Consider the following 21,934-nt stretch of genomic DNA (forward strand, 5'->3'; position numbering starts at 1 on the left):
CACAATTTCCCCCCCGCCCCCCCCCCCCCACTCCGCATCTAGCTGACTCTCAACTTTCACTTGGTTGCCATCTTGGAGCAAGTTTTGCAAGTTTTTCCTCATCCCACCCTGCATGATAAGATGGCTCAATGGTTGCCATCCTGTTGCTGTGAAGGCCTTTCTGTTCTGCTATCATGATGGAGCTTAACCCTATTTGCGGTGTTACTCGGGCTTATGGTCATCCCACCTTTCGAGAAGAGTGTTGTTGCAAAAAGTGTGGCAAGGTTCATCTTGCAACTGCAAGCATAGACCAGGTCATTTTCCTATCACTATGGTTAGGGCAGATAAAGATGCACTGGAATCAAACTGAGCTTATCTCTTTGCTGGAGAGCATCATTTTTTGCGAATTGGGATTCTTGGATTATGCAATCATACTGAGTCCCGCAAGCAATGCAGTGTGTTTAAACTCCACTTTTGGGCCTAGAACCTGCTTCAAGAAAGATGTACAGATGCAGTACCTAATGGTTTTCTTTCACAGTTTTTTCAGTATTCCTCTCACCGGGACGGTGAGCGGTCTTGTGGCGGGCAACCTGTAGCAGGGCTACAATGTCACTTCACAGGACAGGCAGACAGTTAGACAGTTAGTACAGTTGGTCTAGGCTGTTTCACACTGTACGGACCCTCTGGGTTGGGAGTGACACGTGGGAGTGGCAGGGTACCTACGGTGGTCTAGTGGACATCGTGGCCAGGTCACCACATGGCTGACATTTATGAGCCGTTGGTGGTCCTTTATGGTGTCACATATGAGTAGTAGCGGTTGGTGATCGGGATTATCATCTTCACCTTTGGTCCAGCATTGTCCTCGAGAGAGTGAGTTTTTACACAGAGCACGGCTTCACCATCCCTGCACATCTGAGCCTCGACACCCCCATTGTACCTGTGAGTCCTGGGCTGGAGCTGCGTGTGCTGCCACGCAAGAGTCTGTATCAGTCTTTGAGATAGTCGAGTCATATGTTCTGGTCTGCTGTTGTGTCTTTGCGAGCTTTGTTGACGTCTATTGTTTCCTTTCTGTTCAGTCTGTTTGAGGGAGATTCAGTTTGTTTGAGTGAGATTGTCACACACATTGCACTGAGGGCTACCCACTGTAGAGAGCACGACACATTATCTGCGCTACACCCCCCCCCCCCCCCCCCCCCAAGGCTTCCTTCGCTCTTTGCCTTTCTGCCTGAAGGTTTCCTTCAGCTGGCATTGGCAGTGCTATTCTTTGGACAGTGCTCGTCAAGGTCTGTTGCAACGAAATCACTCTATCTGCTTCTTTGACACAACAGTAGACACAGAGGGACTCTTCCGAAGCCCCCTCACCCGACCGCACTGAGCCCACCATTTGACTTGCGCTCTCACCGACAGAGCAAGCGAGCCTAGCCGCAGAGGTAGAGCGCTTGCAGGCGACTTCTGTCATCTGCAAGGTTCTCGATACCCGACCCAGCAGAGGAGAGCTGCGTGACCTTGTCAAGGCCCGCCTACTTGTAGAGTGGGCAAGATCTTGGACGTGCAGATTCTCGGACGAGGCTACTACCAGATCGAGTTTGAGTCCTCTGAGATGGCATCCAAGGTCATCGCCATGAGTCTGTTGACCATCCAAGTAGCTCGAGCCCACTTTGGACAGTGGAGACATGGTTTTGACCCTGCTTCGAATGTTCGGGTAGAGGAGGCAGACATCCCCATCTCCGTTTGCTTTCCTGGTTTGCGGAGGGAGTACTTACCACTTTTGTCTAGGATAGGCTCAGCGATTGGGACTGTCCTGGAGACACCGCGCACGGCAGCCTCAGTAGCTGCCAAGGCGGCCGGCATTCCCTCAGTTCGCGTTCTGATTAGGGACACACGCTCCCGAAGGTCATTCTTTTGCCTTGGGTGAGTGGGGGTTGGTTAGACAGAGCGTGGAGTATTCTGGTCTCCTGAACCAGTGCTTCATTTGTTGACAGATGGGCCGTCTTGTGAAGGCCTGTCCACAGAGGAGGCCTCGACCTACACCACAGACTGAGCCCCAGCCTGCAAGGGATGGCCAGCAGCCACAGGCTGAGACACAGCGCACACATGCAGAGCCTCCCTCCGAGCCTGGGGCTCCAGCGGAGAAGGGATGGCAGCAGGTCCGTGGTCGAGGACGGCAGGGGCCATAGAGACAGCCTAGCACTCAGAGTGGTCCTCAGGCGCCTGCCCAGCAGCAGTGGGTTCCCACGGGGAACCGTTTCGGTCCTCTTGAGCAGGATGAGGTCCCTGCTCCAGTCCCCACCTTAGCTTCACCCTCGACAGCCCCTCCCCCCCCCAGAGTTCCGCCCCTCCTCATCATCCTCCCCCCCGTCTCCTCCTCCCCCTGCCCCTCCTCTCCACCTCTTACCCCTACTCCTACTCCCCCCCCTCCCGCTCCAATTCCATAGCCGACCCAGGGGGCAGGGCCATCTCCGGCTGCTAGGAGATCTCTTGGCAACGCCTTTGCCACGAGTCGCTTGGCAAGAGAGGGATAGCCTTTCTTGCAACCCTCTCTACAAGTACAGACATCTCCTTTTGCAGCTATCCCTGGTGGTCTGACGAGCATCGACTTGCGACGCCGATGGGACTTCTTCGACTACGACTTCACTCGTTTTCTCGGCGACCCATCAGCAGACCATGAGGCAGCCTGCTTCAGGGTCCATGTTTTGTTCCTTGCAGCTAGGGGGATAGAGGCCTTGGACTCAGTGGTTGGCTTCTCTTTTCCCCTTTGCAGCAGGGACCAGACTGAGTGGACTCTCGACTCAGTGTTGGGGTGGCTACACACACAGGTCCTAGAGTTCTCTCACCACATGGGAGAACTAGGAGTTATAGACATGCTTCAGACTTTGTGGCCATTGGCCAAGTTTGCGGTGACCCCTCCAGATACAGCAAGATGTAGACACGTTGTGGTCTACTTCTTTGCCGATACGCAATGCTTGCCATGCTATGTACACATTCATGAGGACTCCTGGACAGAGGAGGTTGCTCTACGGACGGCTCGCTCTACTTGGGCTTGGGCCAGGCACTTGATGCAGTCACACCTATCTAGAGGACGCTCGGATGCGGATTACTCCCCATCCAAGCCAGCCTCGAAGATAGCACGTTGAGCTGCTGCGGAAGCATCTGTTCTCTCTCGCTCCCCATGAGGATCGTCTCATGGAATGTGCAGGGACTTGGTGGGCCCCAGTTTCAGTGTCAGCGGGGCCGACTACGTCAGGAGCTTCAGCGCTTCCTTGTGGGAGGAGAGATTGATCTCCTTATGCTTCAGGAGCACCATCTGTGTGAGAGCCGCATTAAACGTTGTGGTCAGCTCTTGCGTGGACGATATGATACTTTTTGGTCAGTTGCTTTTGAACCTGGAGGCATCCAGGGTGGGGTATGTATGACTATTGCGCATTCTTTGCAACAAGCCATTGTGGGCAGAGGGATTATTCTGCCAGGCAGGGCTCAATGGATTACTATACAGGTTCAGGGTTGCCTTGTGGGCTCCCTGAACATTCATGCGCCCAATGTGGCGAGTGCACGAGCAGAGTTTTGGTCACAGATAATTGAGTCTCTGCCGCAAGCAGAACACTGGTGCATAGGGGGGGAGTTCAACATGTTGGAGAACACTTCTGACAGGATTGGTGGTAGCCATGCTACTGTACATGGAGTTGAGTTGGCAGCTTGGGAGAGGTTTTGTATGACTCTAAGGGTCTCGGATGTATGGCAGCACTCTAGTTTTGTGAGGCCCCCAGACAGCCTTGCCTTCTCTCGTTGGACTGCAGAGTGGGAGGAGTGAATCTATCGCGGATAGATCGCTTCTACACTAGTGACCATTTCAGTGACTTGGGAGGGACAGTTGGCATTCTGGCAGGGACTCCCTTCTCGGACCATGCACCATTGATCCTCACAGTGGTAGACAGGCAGAGGAGAGGGAGCACGATGCTTTGCATCCCAGAGAGGGTCTTGCTGGACTCTCCATTAGAGAGCGAATAGAGGTTCTATGGAAAGAGAGCTTGGACAGGCAGGATTCTCTTGCTGACAGAGTGGCCTAAGGACTTGCTCAGATTAGTCGTTTCTTTCTCCACGAGTCTTTGGCTCGCCGGGCTGCAGCGAGAGAGGAGGAGCAGTGTCTCAGACGGGGCATTGCTTCGTTGCAGAGGATGCAGGAGCAGCATCCAGACAGTCCTTGGTTGGAGGAGCAGCTATAGCAGGCTCGCCAGGAGCTCGTTAGCACAAAGGAGCGGCGACATGAGTTTGCTTTCCATCGACATGCATCTGAGTGGACACAGGTGGGCGATAGAGTGACTGGTGCTTTCTTTGAGGCAGTGGGACCTCGGCATTCGCATGCCAAGGTCAGTCAGTTGAAGAGGCTCGACGGGTCAGTTGCTTTTGAGCCCGAGGAGATGCGTGCAATTGCTACTGACTTTTACCGTAAGTTACTGTCTGTAGAGCCTCAGTCAGAGCGTTAGGAGTTGCACACGGCTCTTAGTGCCCTCTCCCTTGGTAGCTGTCCAAGTGAGGATGGGTTGACTCCCAGTTTTTTCTTGGAGTACTGGGACTTGCTTGGCCCAGATCTCTGTAGTGCTTTTCAATACATCTTGCACACAGGAGTGATGCTTGACAGCATGAGTGAGGGCTTGATCTACCTCATTCCCAAGGAGGGTGGCTCCTTGGATGAGACTCGACAGTCGCGCCCCATCAACATCCTCAACTCAGCCTACAAAATTCTTGCCAAGGCTCTAAGTTTGAGGATCCAACCACTTCTAGAGAGCCTTAAACATGGGACTCAGACAGGTTTTGTCAAGGAATGAAGTATCCTTGACAACATCTTTACTTTTTGGGAGGCCTCTGCCTTGACGCGACTCCGTGGTGAGGACCTGGTGATTCTTCTTCTCGATTTTGAGAAGGCATATGACAGAGTTGACTGGGACTTTCTAGAGGGCACTCTACGTAGGATGGGCTTCTCACATGCTTGGATCAAAGGGGTGTCAGCTTTGTACAGACAGGCTCACAGTCAGGTTCTTTCGGCAGGAGGTAGGGGTCATCGCTTCATGCTCACACGTTCGGTCAGACAGGGCTGTCCTCTTGCTCCCTTCCTCTTTCTGTTCTATGGGGAGGCGATGAGTAGGTTCTTGGTGTCGCAGCAGGTTGGTCTATGGGGCTTAGCACTCCCTATTCGGGGAGATGAGCTACTGGACGCTGAGTTTGCCGACGACTCAGCCTGTACTTAGATGGCCAGGAGGCCAACCTTCACAGGTGTGAGCAGGCTCTGGAGACCTTCTGTTGTGCATCTTGCGCACTGATCAACTGGAGAAAGACAGTGGCTTTCTCGGTTGGTAGTGCTCATGTGCCCGATTGGATGCCAGGAGAGGGTTTTAGGTGGATTCCCCCAGGGCTTGCAGTTCGGTACTTGGGCTGTCAGGTTGGTTTGGACTTGTCTCCTGAGCAGCAGATTGCTCCCCTCCTCCTATCTATCAGGAGGAAGTTGTTACAATGGAGCTCAGTACGACTTTCTTTGGCAGGCAGAGTAGTATTTGCCAACCAGGTGTTGTTGGCAACTATGTGGTACATCACTTCTTGCTGGATCTTCTGGAGTTTTTGTATCAACCCGGTAGAGAGTCTGATCAGGAACTTCCTTTGGTCAGGACGTGACACTCAGATAGCCCGAGCCAAAGTGGCTTGGCAAGTCATCACTCTTCCTTGTTCATAGGGAGGGCTTGGGATCATTGACCCTGCATAGCAGAGCAGAGCCCTTCTTGGGAAGTTCATAGTCAGAGGACTTCTTCCAGGTGAGGAGCCAAGGAAGGAGTTCTTGCTACAGCGGCTTCGTGCTAGGGTGCCTCAGGCTGGAGGCCCCTGGCGACCTTCGACCAGATGGATCTTCACAAAGATGCGCAGAGTTGGTTTGAGCAGGAGACTGGAGGACCGCTTTGCTGTGAGTTCGCTTCGATCTTGGGAGCACTTGCGGCGAGCCTGGAGCAGCGATAGCCTACTTGCACGGAGGAGCGCCTGCGACAGCCCCTTGTTTGGAACCCCATGGTTAGCACTCAGAGAGGCCACTTGGTTGGTAGTCGGCCTCATGTTTCCTGGGGTCCCATGGCAGCGGGTCCAGCGCGCTCTTTAGGTGACTGGTTAGAGTTTTCAGGCTTGTCAAAGGAGTTGCAGGGTCTCGAGCTACAGGGCATGAGAGGGGTGCAAAGCATGTGCCAGGACATCTCAGAGGCAGTTCCAGTTGAGTGGCTCACACCTCTCGAGCCAGTAGCACCTAGGTGGATGGGAGTCTTCACACGACTGGAGGTTCTCATCTCAATCCGGGCCTGCTCAGAGACTGTTCCGTCCCTTTTCTTCGAGTTACAGGGTGAGGGACGCTTACAGCGAGTTGCAGTAGAGGCCCCGCAAGTGGCAGAGAGCTGTTTTCAGAGGATCCGAGTGGTGGGCATCTGTGGGAGGACTTGTGTCATCGATCCTGACCCAGCAACTCTTGAGACTGGGCACTGGAGACTGTGGGCTTGGGAGTGTTGTCCACTGGCACGAGTACAATGGGATCCTGGAGTGTGGCTTTGGAGGGACCCTTTCTCTTCTGCAGACCACCGAGGTGTCCCGTTCTTTCAGTATACTGTTCCACTGGGACGTCACATACTAGCAGCACAGAGAGAGGCCCGCCCCGCTGCAGCACCTCATTGGCAGGAGGAGGGTCTCACAGCTGAGTTCTTGGCAGCCTTCTGGGAGAGGTTGTGGGACTCTAGATAGCCGAGGCGAGTCACCTTGTTTCAGTGGCTGGTCGCACACAAAGCTACAGCAGTTGGGAGCTGGCTAGTGCATAGTGGTCTTTCGGCCGCATGTGAAGCTTGTGACTATCTTGTGGAGAGTCAGCGTCACTGTCTTTGGGACTGTCCTTTGGCACAACAGGTGTGGCTTCGTGTCCTTCGGTTGATGCAGCTCTTTCCACGGCTCGACAGTACACGTGGGGAGCAGCGGCTTGGTCCACCCTCACGGGCCCGGCACTTCAGTTTGAGCTATCTTCCACCAGCAGGATGATAGTGATGCAGGAGGGGCGACCTACACTCCAACTTGCCACAGAGCTTACTCCACAGGAGTGGTGTAGTGAGAGAGAGGAGTGTTGGGAGCTCATCAGTGGCCTGACACTCTGGTTCATCTGGCGGGCCCGTTGCTTCCGCATCTTTGAGGCTCGCCCTGTGCCACCAGTAGAGACTGTTCGTGATCTTTGGCTAGAGCTGATCCACACTCTCAGAGGACAGCTTGAGAGACTACAGGGCAGCTCCCACCGCATGCGAGAGCGCAGAGAGGCTCTCCTTTGACTATGGCTTCCTGGCCCTTTCTACACCATGGTCCAGGGTGTACTCCGATGGCACTACCGACCACTTGTGTGGCTTTTCCCTCCTCCCATTTCTTGATATAGCCCATTGTACATATGCTGGTTTTTCATGGGAGAGTCTCCCCACCATGGTTGTTGTAGCCCTCTCTTGAAGAGGTGGTTGTAGCCCTATGGGCAGTTTTATTAACTAATAGAAGGATCTTTTTCTCGGAAAAAAAAAATATATAACATTTCATTTCATTTCATTTTTATTCTCTCTCTCTCTCTCTCTCTCTCTCTCTCTCTCTCTCTCTCTCTCTCTCGCACCCACCTTTACCTATGGTCACGAGACGATGGAGTAAACAAATGCAGACACTTATCTTGGGGAGAGCAGCAAAGAGTAGACTGACTAGAGCGTATGTAGCTTGGGGAGACTATAGAGGATGTATTCGCTGGTTCAATTCCAGGAACCTCGAACAAAGCTTTGGCCTTTTGATACTTTGGTGACTTCATCGATGCTTTATGGCGTGCAGATATGAGGGCCTTCTGTATCTCGCACAGAGGGATGGAGATGCATGGAAAGGCCGTTGGTCTATCTGATATCTTGGATGATCAGAGCCAAAGATTCAATACCACAAGACATTATTCGCACAGAGCTAGCTGCCTCCTGTTGGTGGTTGAAACGCTTACTAGATTAGTCTCCTTCATGGATAGCATCTGGGATCTCCCTAGAGGCAGATATGTCCAACTAGCCTTGGAGTCCTCCCGTCAGCTAGCGTCACAGGGAGATACGTCTTGCTGGTACACACAGATGACATCCTGGTTTCACTTACATGGCTTTAGTATGGACAGACTTCCCCCTACATATGTAATGTAACTCTGTCTCTAGCTCTATTTGGCACACCTGACAGATCCTGGACTCAGCGGGTACTCCTCTAAATCTGTTTGTCTCGATCTCTAGCTGATGTGACAATGTGCGAATCTGACCAATAGCACATCGTATCCCATGGGATAGATGAGTATCCATGTATCTTGGTCTGATCACAAAACCATCCTCAATGAGTTGAAGAAGATGCTCTCTATAGAAAGTTATCTTCATACCTAGCTCTTGTGTAGGTTGTATCCATGTCCTCTTCGTATCCAACTGAATGAAGTCCTGTCTGATGAGCCTGGTAATCTCTACCCTAGCGAGGGAGATGGAGGGTGCATCCAAAGAGTACTGAAATGGGGGTAGCAGGTCCATACTAAAGCCATGTAACTAAAACCAAGATGCCATCTCTGCATACCAACATGATCTATCTCCCTATAATGCCAATTGTCGCGAAGACTCTAGCGCTAATCGAGCATATCTGTCTCTAGGGAGAGCCCAGGTGCTATGCATAAATGAAACTGATCGAGTGAGTGCCTCCACTATCAATGGAGGTGCAACGAGCTCCGCCCTAAGAATGTCATGTGGTACTACGGCCTTGGCCCTAATCATCCGAGAAATCATAGACACCAAGGGCTTCTCCATACATCACAATCCATCAGTACTGCCAGCTCTGCTATGATGATCAACTTAGGGGCCCCATATCTCCACTCCGTACAGCATGGCCAAAGTGACGAAAGTGTCCAAGAGCCAAAGCTTTGTCCGAGGTTCCTGGTACTGAACCTGCGAACGTATCCTCTCAAGTCTCCTTAATGCTGCATAGGCTCTGGTCAATCACGTATCTGTTACACGCCTCAAGGAAAATACTGGACCACTGAAAACCGCCCCAAGATAAGTGTATGTATTTGCATACTCCATAGTCTCTCGACCATATGTAAAAGTAGGGGCGGACCTCCTTACCCATTGCGCCGTGGTGTTAAACACCATTACCTTGGTCTTACCAAGGTTCACAGACAATCCACTGTCCCGTGCAAATACATGCAATGCATCCAAATGATGTTGCATCCCCTCTGGAGAATCGGAGATCAGCACAATATCATCAACATATAATAGCAATGGAATCCATGTCCCTGCAAGCTGAGCACCTCTATCACCCTCTGTATGTACATAATCTGAAAACTCATCTACATATATCCCAAAGAGAGTCGGAGATAGGGGACAACCCTGCTTCACCCCAATGGTGGAGTGAACCATGTCGGACATGCCCTGAGTAGTGCGTACCTGTCCTACCACTGTCCTGTATAAAGCTAAGATCCCCCAGATCAGCTCTGTGGGCAGCCCCATGTCTTGCAATCTGCGTATGAGTCTGGCTCGTGGCACTGTATCAAAGGCTTTGCGGAAATCCACAAAGCTACAATATATCCTCTTGCCATGGTGTCTACCCTCCTCAATAATGGCTCTAAGTGTCGAAATCTGGTCAAGAGTGGAGAAACCTCTCCTGAACCCTGCCTGTCTTGCTGCCTGTATGCCCTCTCTCTCTGCCCATCCACTCAGCTCATGCTCAAGAATTGATGCATATAGCCTAGCCAGAGTGTGACCAACCATGATGGTTTGGTAATTCCCGGGAAGCATAGGATCTCCCGACTTGAGGATAGGCACAATAGTGGACATACTCCAAGTCTCAGGGAAACCCTCATACATGGCTCTATTAAACATCATAGCAAGAGGCTCTGCAAGCATATCTCTGGCATGGATAAAGTGCTCTGCTACCAGACCATCATGATCCTGTGATCTTCCTGTCTTCATCTTGTCAATGGCTTTCCTTACCCTCTCAGCAGTAAAGAAAGTACATGTTTCTGGGCATGCCTCTGGAGGGTCAGGCAAAGGTGGCTGCCCCGATGCTGTATATAGAGGTGTAGCATATTCGCCCCATGTCTTTGTGGAAGTGATGGCTGGCGATGAAGAGTGCTCATTGAAAAGCCTCCATGTCTCAATAGAGTCCTGACTCATAAACAGCTGATACAGATCACGCTCTAATTGAGATAGGTAAGCCCTCTTCTTTCATCGCACTAGGCGGCAGAAGATAATCCGTGACTGTCTAGACATGTGTAGTAGTACCCATGAGCACCTCTCTCTGTAATCTGATCCTCGTTCTCTCTACACTTCTCATCATACCAACTGTTCTGAGGCATGCTCCCAGATCGTCTGCATGTAGGCTGGCTGTGGGGATATTCCTCTGATGCTGCATCATGTAGCGTCTCTGTCAGAATCTGGGTGAGCTCATCCAGTGGTCGTTCTGGTTCCTGAGTGCATAGCTGCCTGTATATCTCATCAGTGTACACGTGATCCGTCTCCCTCGTAAAGGTATACCGAGTATGTGTGGAGGTCTCTCCCAATGGGATGTTCGGACTATGAATGTATTTTTTAGATATAATCAAGTCCCCTATCACCCAATGAATGGTGGAAGGATGACAGTTGTATCCAAAAAATGCTCGTGGTTCAGAAAACAAGGGTAATAAAAAGGGCCTCTCATGTGAATGGTAAAGGTGATATTCAGGGAAAGCGACTGAGCACATGTGCACTAAATTTCTATGAGTGTATGCACTAATGAGGAAGCGAAGGCTCTGTGCAAGTGAGACACAATGCTACACAGAAAAAAGAAACAACCAGGCATGCACAATGTGCAGAAGAGGTAGGCTAATGTGCCTTTTTGAAATAGGGCCTTGCTTAAAGAAAACAAGAAAGTCCCCCGGTGATGGAAAAACTTACACTGTAATTAAACCCTATTTGTCTTTTATTTACCCCTATCAAAAGTTTCGAGAAAACAACACTGTCAGCTTCAAATTACGTCAACACTTAAAAGCCAGAAAACAACTGGTATTAGCTTCTTGAATAATATAACAAACCTCAGATAGATGAAAGACTGCCACTCTAGGGGCACCCCGAATAATTCGTATTGTTGTCATTAAAGTGACTAAAGGGACTGAGGAACTTGTAGATGCAGAGGACAGTTGAGTCTGCATGATCTGCAAGAAAGTGGCAACATTTGCCATGGCCAGAGATGGTAGGAGACTGCCTGTTAAAGTCTCTCGAATTGCCATGGCAGTGGCGGGATTACTTACCAGAGTGGGCTTTGTTGTTCCCCCTCCACTCAGACACTCAACCAGTAGAAACACATCACAAATCAACTGCTGAATCTCATCTGCAATCAAATGCCGCCAAACACTTTCCATGCCTTCACCAAGCAGCTCTGCTGCAACTGCACTATGTCGATCAACCATTGCTTTCACAAGCTTGACAAGATACGGAGCTACTGAAGGAGCCAGCTCTGGTTTCACAAGGCCTGGGTACCATACAGCCAAAGCTGAGGCAACAATAATACGGCCTGCTCTTGCATCTTGGCTTGTGCCTTCTACAACTTCTGTCCATGGCTGACTTTCATAGGACTCAAGCCAGTCAATTATTTCAGCTGAGGGAGAAATGGACTCTGGCCAGTTTGGTTTTTCATGTGCACCTTCTGTGACTAGCTTCTGTTCTAATCTCAAAAGGCTATCAGCAGTATTGATATATCCATGTTCCATGTGGCCAGACTCATCAGGTGAAGCTTCGGGAGAACCCCTTGCGCGTAGGACTGGAGGAATTGCACGAGAAACAGCACAATGAAACAATGACCTCGCTGCCATACGGACATGCTCACTTGGATCTTGCCAGAAACAAGCATAAAGCTGCATGAAGAGATGAACATTAGACATAACAAACACTGAAAGAGTAATCAGGTACCTTCTTTTTTACGTACCTCCAGAGAAGGTGCTTTCACTTTGGGGAACAATTCAGCAAGCCCCCTTGTATAAAATGCTGCCAGGGCACTGTACTAACAACAATAAAAATTTAAAGATCAGGGATCAAACCTAAAAATCCAGGATTGGCACGGTCATGGCTCTGAGAAAATTCAATCTAAACTAGCTACCACTATGAACTTGGTAGCGACCAGGATCACAATGGTAGCTACCTTAATCTGACAGGGTGGTTCATAGTCTAACAGCAGTAGGAACCACGAAATTTTTAAATACCTGTCTAAAAGCCTTATGCAATCCAGAGTAAGCAGTTCAGATAGCTTTGAGGTAACATAGGAATCAGAAGATTGAGAGAAACAAAGAATATCAATTGGACTTCTAATATTAAGCAAGACTAGCACAGAAAGCTTAATTTTGTAAAACCACATGCCATGAAACTGTCTGTGAAGGTTATGCTTGGATGCTGCTGCAACTGGAAAAGGTCAGCAGAAATGTAAAATGGAATCGTCCCCAACGTGTTCGTTAAACAGAAATGTTACATAGCTATTGTCACTGCCTTTTTCTAACAAAACATATTCAAACAAGAACAAAGACATATTTATAGGTGAGTTAGGGACAGGATATGATCTACAAAAGACAGGATTTAACACTATATCCTACTATGCATTTCAGAGTTCTTATTAATGCCTTGTTTGATGGAATCTACATCCTCGACTGTGTCAAAGAAGCATACAAATGGCTGCATCAGTTGATCATGCATCACCCAATGTCGAAAGATACATGCAAAAAAACCTTTACTTGCATAATATGACGAATTCACAAGTCCAGAAAATACAATTCATTCACGGTGGTAACCATATTTTGTGGGCCCTTACGCTTCATTCACAATGGTTCACGTATTTTCTGGCTTGTATCAGAAACATACCTGTTTGCATTAGATGTGTGTCGGCATAGAGTTGCCATGCGCAAAGCTGTCGCCACCAATGTGAGAGACCTTAGAGCACAAAACTCTGCTGACAACGTCCACATCTGTCCACATTTGTACCCAGACATGGTATTAGATTCACCATTTTGTAACAGATTGGTCTCATAGGTCATTTTGGCCTTTTGAAGACGTTAATATAACATTTCATTTCATCTCTCTCTCTCTCTCTCTCTCTCTCTCTCTCTCTCTCTCTCTCTCTCTCTCTCTCTCTGCCCGGTGCCTGCGCTGCACCCTCGCGCCCGCCCTGCCCTGCACCCGCGCGCCCGCTGCCCTCCACTGCACCCTCGCGTCCCGCCCTGCCCTGCACCCGCGCACCCGCTGCCCTGCCCCCCTGCTCACGCGCTGCACCCCCGTGGCACCCTGCTGTGCACCCGCTCCCCCCCGCGCCCGCTGCACGCTGCCCTAGCCCCCCAACCTCTACGCGTAATATGTCTCCCCCCCCCTCTCCTACGCGTAGATTGTCCCACCCCCCCCCCCCCCCCTCCCCCCCCCTACCCCCCCCCCTTTTTTTTTTCACGCGTAGGATGTCCATCCTCTACGCGTAGGGAGTAAAATTTTTATTTTTATTTATTTATTTATTATTTTTTTCCCGCCCCCACTCTATCTACCATACTCCCCCCCCCCCTCTCTCTCTCTCTCCAATTTGTAACTATTGCTATCTCCCCCGGGCCGTACCACCTCGTGCTCCACCACTCGCCGAGACCACCGCTAGTGTGGGTGCACACGTGCATCTAGCGACTACCTTGCGGACGACTCCCCCACACGCCCAACTGCCGCGCCCGCTGCTAGGGTGGGTGCACACGTACATCTAACCCCCTTGCAGACGGCGACCAAGCATGAGGAACACGAACGATAAAGCCGACCCCCTAGAGGATGCCATTCAAAAATGCAAAGAGGAAATGACGGAGACCATTACCAAGATGAACCGCAATCTCTGGGGCACAATAAACATGCTCGAAGGACGTGTGCTGATCCAAGAGAGTAAGATAAGCACGCTGGAAGACCGAGTGACGACCCAAGAGGAAGAGATCGCGTCACTCAAGAAAGAACTCGCCGCAGCCCGATCAAGAAACACACTGGAAGAGGGCGAACTGCAACCCTCAGTAATCGAAGAAATCAACACGATCAAGGAACAAGTACGGGCCATCAAAGAGGGAGAAGAACAACACAAAGAAATGACGACTTCTTGGGTGGATGTTCTTACCAAAACCCAACAGAAGGCGGACGAAGCCGAGAAATGGATCAAGGTGGCCAAGAAAGGAAAAGACAAGGAGATAACGCCCACGTCCACACCCAACATCATTAACCAGAAACTAGTGGAGGAGCAGAGGAGAAGGGTGCACGCTTTACATGTGAGAATTTGCGACCTTAAAGACAAAGGCAATGTGGACGAAGAAGTAAAAGAACTCACAGCCTTGATGGGGATTCATGAGCCAACACACAAGGGCATGGAGAGTGGGCAACATAAAGAAAAATGGAGGCAGTGGAGAAACCTCAAAAGAAAGAGCACTCATCCTCCGTTTTCCTTCCATGGAAGCAAAGAAGTCATTCTTGAAGAAAAGACCAACTCTTAAAGAGACTGGCATCTTTCTCGGGGACGATCTCACCCTCTCGCAGATCGCTCATATGTAGGAAGTAATGCCGGAGATTAGAGCGGCAAGGGGAAAAGGCAAGATCGCTTTTTACCGAGACGGAAAAGTGGTAATACTTGAGCGACGCACCACATGACGGTGCGAGACTTATGGGACCACACTCAAAGTAGCTGCCTGGAACTGCAATGGATCTGTGCGTCTTGATGTGGGTGCTTTTGAGGATAGCTTTACTGGAAGAGACATCATCTTCTACTCTGAGACACACCAGGCCCCTGGGCAATCCATGCCTCACATCAGTGGATACAGGTGGGAGACAGCCTACAGACAGGAGACACGCTCAGAGCACAGAGGGCAGGGTTCGGGAGGAGTGGCAGTGTTATTTAGAGAGGATCTGCAGCCACTGATACATATAGCCCGTAGGGACGAGCAGGCTAGGTACATGTGGGTGAGACTGAAAGCAGAGACAAGCAGATACCTCTATCTAGCTATTTGTTACTTTCCCCCGAGTATATCAGTTTATGCACCACCCAGAGGACAGTCCCCTTTCTTTATTTTGGATGATGACATATGGGAGTTCTCTAGGGACGGTGACATTATCATCCTCGGGGACTTCAATGCTAGGACTGCCCATCACCAGGCAGTGTTTTATGATACTTCAGAGGAGATGCTAAGAGAGATAGATGTGGCAGAGACGGGCCTTTCCAGACTATCACACGATATGGAATATACTGAGTACGGGCGACACCTGATAGACATGGGCACTGCACATGGATTGGCCATCTTGAACGGCTTACAGAGATTTCCTGCAGCGGGAGGTTTTACATGCTTCCCACACAGACATGGAGCCAGCACGGTGGACTATGTCATGGCACAACCGAATCTCATCTCTAGTATCCAGGATCTCACAGTTGGGCCCAGACCGGTCGGGGTGGCAGTGGATCATGCTCTGGTGTCAATGACCATCTCCTTCCAGTTCAGTGTAGCACACAAGCCACGTGTAGCAGCCCCTACTCGCAACACATTCACAAGGGAGACGGACTCTGTATACATGGACAAAATCTACAGACGCCTATTCACTGAGGACCCGGGGCGACCTCTGGAGGAGCTAACTACTATACTGACACAGACATTACATGAGGCAGCAGCAGAAGCATACCCACACACCCAGCCTGAGCAGAGCCGCCGATTTGGGAGCATGCCTTAGAACAGCTGGTACAATGAGGAGTGCCGCCAGACTAGAGCCAGACTTCAGAGGGAGGTGCTGTTGGGGGACGTCACTCACAGACAGTCACAGATGGACTTCCGCCGCCTAGTGTGGCGGAAGAAGAGGGCTTTTTTGGCTCGACTCGAGCAGGATCTATATCATCTATTCTTGAGTCAGGACTCGCGTGAGGCGTGGCGGCTCTTTCATGAGCAATCCCCCCCCCTGCTATTTCCTCCACAAAGACATGGGGTCAGTACGCATCATCTTTGTACACAGTACCTGGACAGCCGCCCCTCTCCAACCCCCCCGACCCATGCCCACACACATATGTCTTTTTCACCGCTGAGATGGTGAAGAAAGCTATTGACAGGATGAAGACTGGGAGAGCATATGATCATGAGGGCCTAGTAGCTGAGCATTTCATGCATGCCAAAGACCTACTAGCAGAGCTTCTAGCAGTTATGTTTAACCGTGCCATGTGTGAGGGCCTATCGGACACCTGGAGCCTATCTATCGTACCTATCTTCAAATCAGGAGACCCCATGGAGCCTAGGAATTATCGCACTATTATGATTGGGCACACACTGGCACGGTTGTATGCATCCATTCTTGAGCATCAGCTGAGTAGATGGGCAGAGAGGGAAGGAATACGTGCAACTGGCAGGTAGGATTCAGGAGAGGCTTCTCTACTCTTGACCATATCCTAACACTCAGGGCCATCATCGAGGAAGGCAGATCTCATGGGAGACGGATCTATTGTAGCTTTGTGGACTTCCGCAAAGCTTTCGACACGGTATCCAAAGCTAGACTGATGCGCAGATTACAAGAAATGGGAGTACCCACAGAACTCATTTGGGGGATCATGGCATTGTACAGATCAGTAGTAGGGCATGTACGCACCCGGGAGGGATTTTCTACACCGGTTCACTCCACTATTGGGGTGAAGCAAAGCTGCCTGCTCTCTCCCACTCTTTTCGGTATGTATGTGGATGAGTTTTCTGACTACATTGACAACGATGGGGATAAAGGTGCTCAGTTGGCAGGGACATGGATTCCACTTTTGTTATATGCTGATGACATAGTGTTGATCTCCGAATCCCCAGAGGAAATGCAACGTCGATTGGATGCTTTGCATACGTTTGCCCACGAAAGTGGTTTGTCTGTCAACCTGGGTAAAACCAAGGTTATGGTGTTTAATACCACCCCACAGTGGATCAGGAGGTCAGCACCTACATTCACATACGGCCAGGAGACTGTGGAGTACACAGACGCTTACACTTACCTTGGAGTGGTTTTTAGCGGACCTACATTCTCACTCAGAAGAGCAGCAGAGACCAAACTTACTCACGCAGCATTGGGTAGATTGGAGAGGATGTGTTCGCAGGTTCAGTTTCAGGAGCCCCGGACGAAGCTCTGGCTCTTTGACACCTTGGTGGCTTCAGCATTGCTCTATGGAACCGAGATATGGGGACCTTCACTGGATCACCACGGGAGGCCAGGTCGCTCGGACGGATGGGGGAACATGGAGAAACCTCTCGTCTATATGATCTCGCGGCTCATTAGAGCCAAGGCATCAGTACCACGGGCCATTATCCGAGCAAAGCTAGCGGCCCCCCCACTTGTGGTGGAGGCGCTCACCAGATCGGTCTCCTTCATAAACCGCACATGGGAACTTCCTAGAGACAGATATGCTCGCATAGCACTTGAATCCTCTCGACAGTTAGCCATACAAGGAGATACAACATGCTGGTATGGGGAGATGACATCATGGTTTCAGGCACATGGGTTCAGCATAGACCGGCTGCCACCATTCCATTACTCATTGGATGCACCATCTCACACTCTTACATAGTCAGAGATCACCAAGCTCATACGCCAAGACCTGACCCAACTAGACACCAGGAGGACATGGATACAACCAACACAGGAATTGGGCACGAAGATGGCTTTCTACAGAGACCACCTTCTCCAGCTTACGGAAGATGGTTTTGCGGCGAGACCCAGATACATGGATACCCACTTGTCTCATGGGATACGATGTGCTATTGGCCAGTTACGCACATCTTCTCACCAGTTGCGGATTGAGACTGGGAGATACAGCGGAGTACCAGCAGAGGACAGGACATGCCCCTTGTGTAACATGGAACCTGAGACAGAGCTACACTATACATGTCGCTGCCCCGTCTACTACGAGATACGAGGCTGCTTCCATTGCTTGTTCAGAGAAGGTTTTGGACCACTCTCAAGAGTCATGGGATACGAAGATCAGAGATGTCTGGGTTTGTTCTTACTCGAGCTGCGCAGACACAGAGATAGCCTGACGAATTGCGAGGCTAGACAGTCTCAAAGACGGATCACAGACTTCTTCAGAGCAGACACGGGACAGCTGCAAGAGCCACTTCCACAGCAGAGCTCCCCCTCATCTCACACCAGAGGCACACTGATTGACCGAGCGATTGAACTGGGGAAATCCAAGCGCCCGCGACTGCGAAGAACTACACAGCATCGACGGAGGCTACGACAAAAAATTTGGAGCACGCTGGCCAGGCATGCACGACGCCCGGTTAGACTACTAACCATGGAGGAAATTGATGAGATTCGCCAACGACCGATGCTAGATCTCTTGTGATTCAACTATCCCAACAAGCCGCCCATTTTTTGCTTAGTTTTTTGCTTGGCTCACATCGATCAACTTAGGACCCCATAGTATATATCTTTGTTTTGTACTGTTGTTAGGTTATTTTGTTACTCTGACTTTGTATCAGATCCACCACTTAGTAACTTTCGGGTCTCATAGGTCATTATGGCCTTTTGAAGACGTTAATATAACATTTCATTTCATTTCATTTCTCTCTCTCTCTCTCTCTCTCAGCCAAAGGAAAGAGAAGTTATCACTATGTATGGATTTCAAACGGGCACCAATGTACATTGAAATGGTTGAGCAAAAATTATGGATGACAAAGCTTCAATGTGATGCACCATTGGAAACTAAATGGGAAGCTTTCAAGAAAGCTATTTGTTCTTGTGCGGAAGAATGCTTTGCCATAAAGCATCTCCATGGTATCAACAAAGATAGATCACCCAAAAGGTGGTTTGATAAAGAATGTCAAGATGCTCGAAAGTCCTTGATAAAGCTTGATGCAACTATGGACAAAGACAACTATCAAAGTCATTTGCATACATACAAGGCATTGATTCAAAAGAAGAGAAGAAGATGGGAAGTAAAGGAACAAGACTTTCAAGTCCAAGAAAAGGCACATGCATGTGGAAGATTTTGGAGAAACTTGAGAGGCAAGCGGGTTGAGAATTTTGGTAACTTGAGTCTAGTGGATATGTACACACATTGTAGGCAATTATATGAGCAAGCAAATACTGAAAAAATGCCATTTTATGGTTCACTCCCATGTATGCTGTCATTTTTTACTATTGAGGATGTATGCGGTGGGCTTGAAAAGTTGGCCACTCGCAAAGCGGGAGATCTTCAAGGTATCAAGCCGGAGATGATCAAATGGACGGGAGATTTTACCCATGAGTGGATGTGTGATATGTTCAACCTTGCACTTCAACATGGTATGCCTTATGATTGGAGTACTAATTGGGTTAAGCCTTTGCATAAAGGAGGGGATGTAAAGAATGTAAGCAACTACCGGACTATAATGATTGGGTCTCTTATGGAAAAGTTGTTTGGGTGCATAATGGAGATGAAATTGAGTGATTGGGCTGAAGAGAATGACAAGCGTGCAAAGGGACAAGCGGGTTTTCGTCGATGCCATAACACCATTGATCATCTTGTCACTCTTCGTGTTCTCATGGAGGAAAGTCGGTCGAAAGGCAAGCGATTGTATTGTTGTTTTGTGGACTTTAAGAAAGCCTTTGATATGATTCCACGTAACAATTTGTGGAGAAGGATGGAAGAACTCCAAGTACCAAGTGAGTTTATGCTTGCGGTTTCTCGAATCTATGAGAAGGTGATTTGTCAATTGCGCATGGGAAGAGAAATTTCAGAAATTTTTGTAAGCACTATTGGGGTTATCGACTTGGTCTTTCGCCGACAGAGCAAGCGAGCCTTGCCGAAGAGGTAGAGCGTTTGCAGGCGACTTCTGTCATCTGCAAGGTTCTCGGCACCCGTCCTAGCAGAGGAGAGCTGCGAGACCTTCTCCAGGCCCGCCTTCTTGCAGAGGTGGGCAAGATTTTGGATGTCCAGATCCTGGGACGGGGGTACTACCAGATCGAGTTCGAGACTTCCGAGATGGCCTCCAAGGTCATAGCCATGAGTCCACTGGCTATTCGAGCATCACGCGCCCACTTTCGACAGTGGCGACATGGTTTTGACAGACATCCCCATCTCAGTCTGCTTTCCGGGTTTACGGAGGGAGTACCTTCCACTTCTCTCCAGGATTGGCTCCGCCATCGGGACTGTTCTGGAGACACCTCGTACGGCAGCATCAGTAGCTGCCAAGGCGGCCGGCATCCCTTCAGTTCGAGTTTTGGTCAGAGATACCCACACGCTCCCGAAGGTCATCCTTCTGCCTCAGGTGAGTGGGGGTTGGTTTAGACACTGGAGTACTCGGGTCTCCCGAACCAGTGCTTCATTTGCAGACAGATGGGCCACCTAGCGAAGGCCTGTCCACGGAGGAGGCCACGACCTGCACCTCAGCCTCAGCCCCAGCCTGCCAAGGCTGGGCCGCAGCCACAGCCAGCGGCACAGCGCACAGATTCTGAGCCACCCTCCGAGCCTAGGGCTCCAGCGGAGGAGGGGTGGCAGCAGGCCCGTGGCCGTCGACGCCAGGGGCCACAGCGACAGCCTGGCACTCAGAGTGGCCCTCAGGTGCCTACTCAGCAGCAGTGGGTTCCCACAGGGAACCGCTTTGGTCCTCTTGAGCAGGAGGAGCCCCCGACGCCAGCCTCCACTTCCGCTTCACCCTCGCCAACCCCCCCACCTTCAGATTTCCCCTCTCCTCCTCACCCCTCCCCCGTTCTCTGCTCCCGCCCACTCCCCACCTCGCCCCCCTGTCTCTGTCGCCCCACCCCGCTTCTCTTCTCCTCCGCCCCCCCAGCTCCTTCTCCCTCTCCTCCTGCTTCAGTACCTCAGTCGACTCAGGAGACTGGTCCCTCGCCGGCGGCTAGGAGATCTCTTGGCAGCGCTTTTGCCACGAGTCGCCTAGCGAGAGAGGGTCAGCCCTTCTTGCGGCCCCCTCTGCAAATTCAGACATCTTCTCTTGCAGCTATCCCTCGTGGTCTGACGAGCATTGACCTCCGACGCCGCTGGGATTACTTCGATTACGGATTCACTCGCTTTCTCGGCGATTCCGCAACAGACCACGAGGCAGCCTGCTTCAGGGTCCACGCTCTGTTCCTCGCCGCTAGGGGGACAGAGGCCTTGGACTCAGCAGTTGGTTTCTCCTTTCCCCTCTGTGGTAGGACCGAGACAGAGTGGTCCCTAGACTCAGTGGTGGGATAGTTGCATACTCAGGTTCTCGAGTTCTCTCACCACATGGGAGAACTTGGAGTTACAGATTTGCTGCAGACTTTGTGGCCACTGGCCAAGTTTGCGGTGACATCCCCAGACTCAGCAGGATGTAGGCACATTGTGGTGTACTTTTTTGCTGATACGCAGTGTTTACCTTGCTATGTATACATACATGAGGACTCCTGGACAAAGGAGGTTGCTTTACGCACGGCTCGCTCTGCTTCGGCTTGGGTCAGGCACTCACTACAGGCGCGTCTATCTAGAGGACGCTCGGATGCGGATTACTCCCCATCCTAGCCTGCCTCGAAGATAGCCTGTCTTGCTGCTGCGGCAGCATCTGTTCTCTCTCGCTCCCCATGAGGATCGTCTCGTGGAATGTGCAGGGATTAGGTGGGCCCCAGTTTCAGCGACAGCGGGGCCGATTGCGTCAAGAGCTTCAGCGTTGCCTTGTGGCAGGAGAGATTGATCTCCTTATGCTTCAGGAGCACCATTTGTCCGAGAGCCGCATTCGGCGATGTGGTCAGATTTTGCGTGGACGTTATGATACCTTTTGGTCAGCTGCTTTTGGACTTGGAGGCATCCAGGGTGGGGTATGTATGACTATTGCGGACTCATTGCAGCAGGCCATTGTGGGCAAAGGGATTATTGTGCCAGGCAGGGCTCAGTGGATTACTGTGCAGGTTCAGGGTGGCCTTGTGGGCTTCCTGAACATCTA

The 21,934-nt window shown here is 50.7% G+C and overlaps 1 protein-coding gene across 3 annotated transcripts in view; it reads right to left on the reverse strand.

Annotated features, from left to right (window-relative positions):
• The window catches only part of LOC147448360 (Transducin/WD40 repeat-like superfamily protein), a 162,824-nt gene that overhangs the window by 53,293 nt on the left and 87,597 nt on the right, over positions 1–21,934 (reverse strand). For all 3 annotated transcript variants that reach the window (XM_086521001.1, XM_086521000.1, XM_086521002.1), the window contains exons 3-5: positions 12,894–12,997; positions 11,971–12,040; positions 11,081–11,899 (exon numbers count right to left, since the gene is read on the reverse strand). In XM_086521001.1, the coding sequence (XP_086377127.1) occupies positions 11,081–11,899; positions 11,971–12,040; positions 12,894–12,997 (993 nt within the window). The remainder of the gene's footprint in view (positions 1–11,080; positions 11,900–11,970; positions 12,041–12,893; positions 12,998–21,934) is intronic.

Source organism: Adiantum capillus-veneris, chromosome 10 (genome assembly GCF_014529385.1).
Source record: "Adiantum capillus-veneris isolate H3 chromosome 10, ASM1452938v2, whole genome shotgun sequence".
Taxonomy (NCBI): domain Eukaryota; kingdom Viridiplantae; phylum Streptophyta; class Polypodiopsida; order Polypodiales; family Pteridaceae; genus Adiantum; species Adiantum capillus-veneris.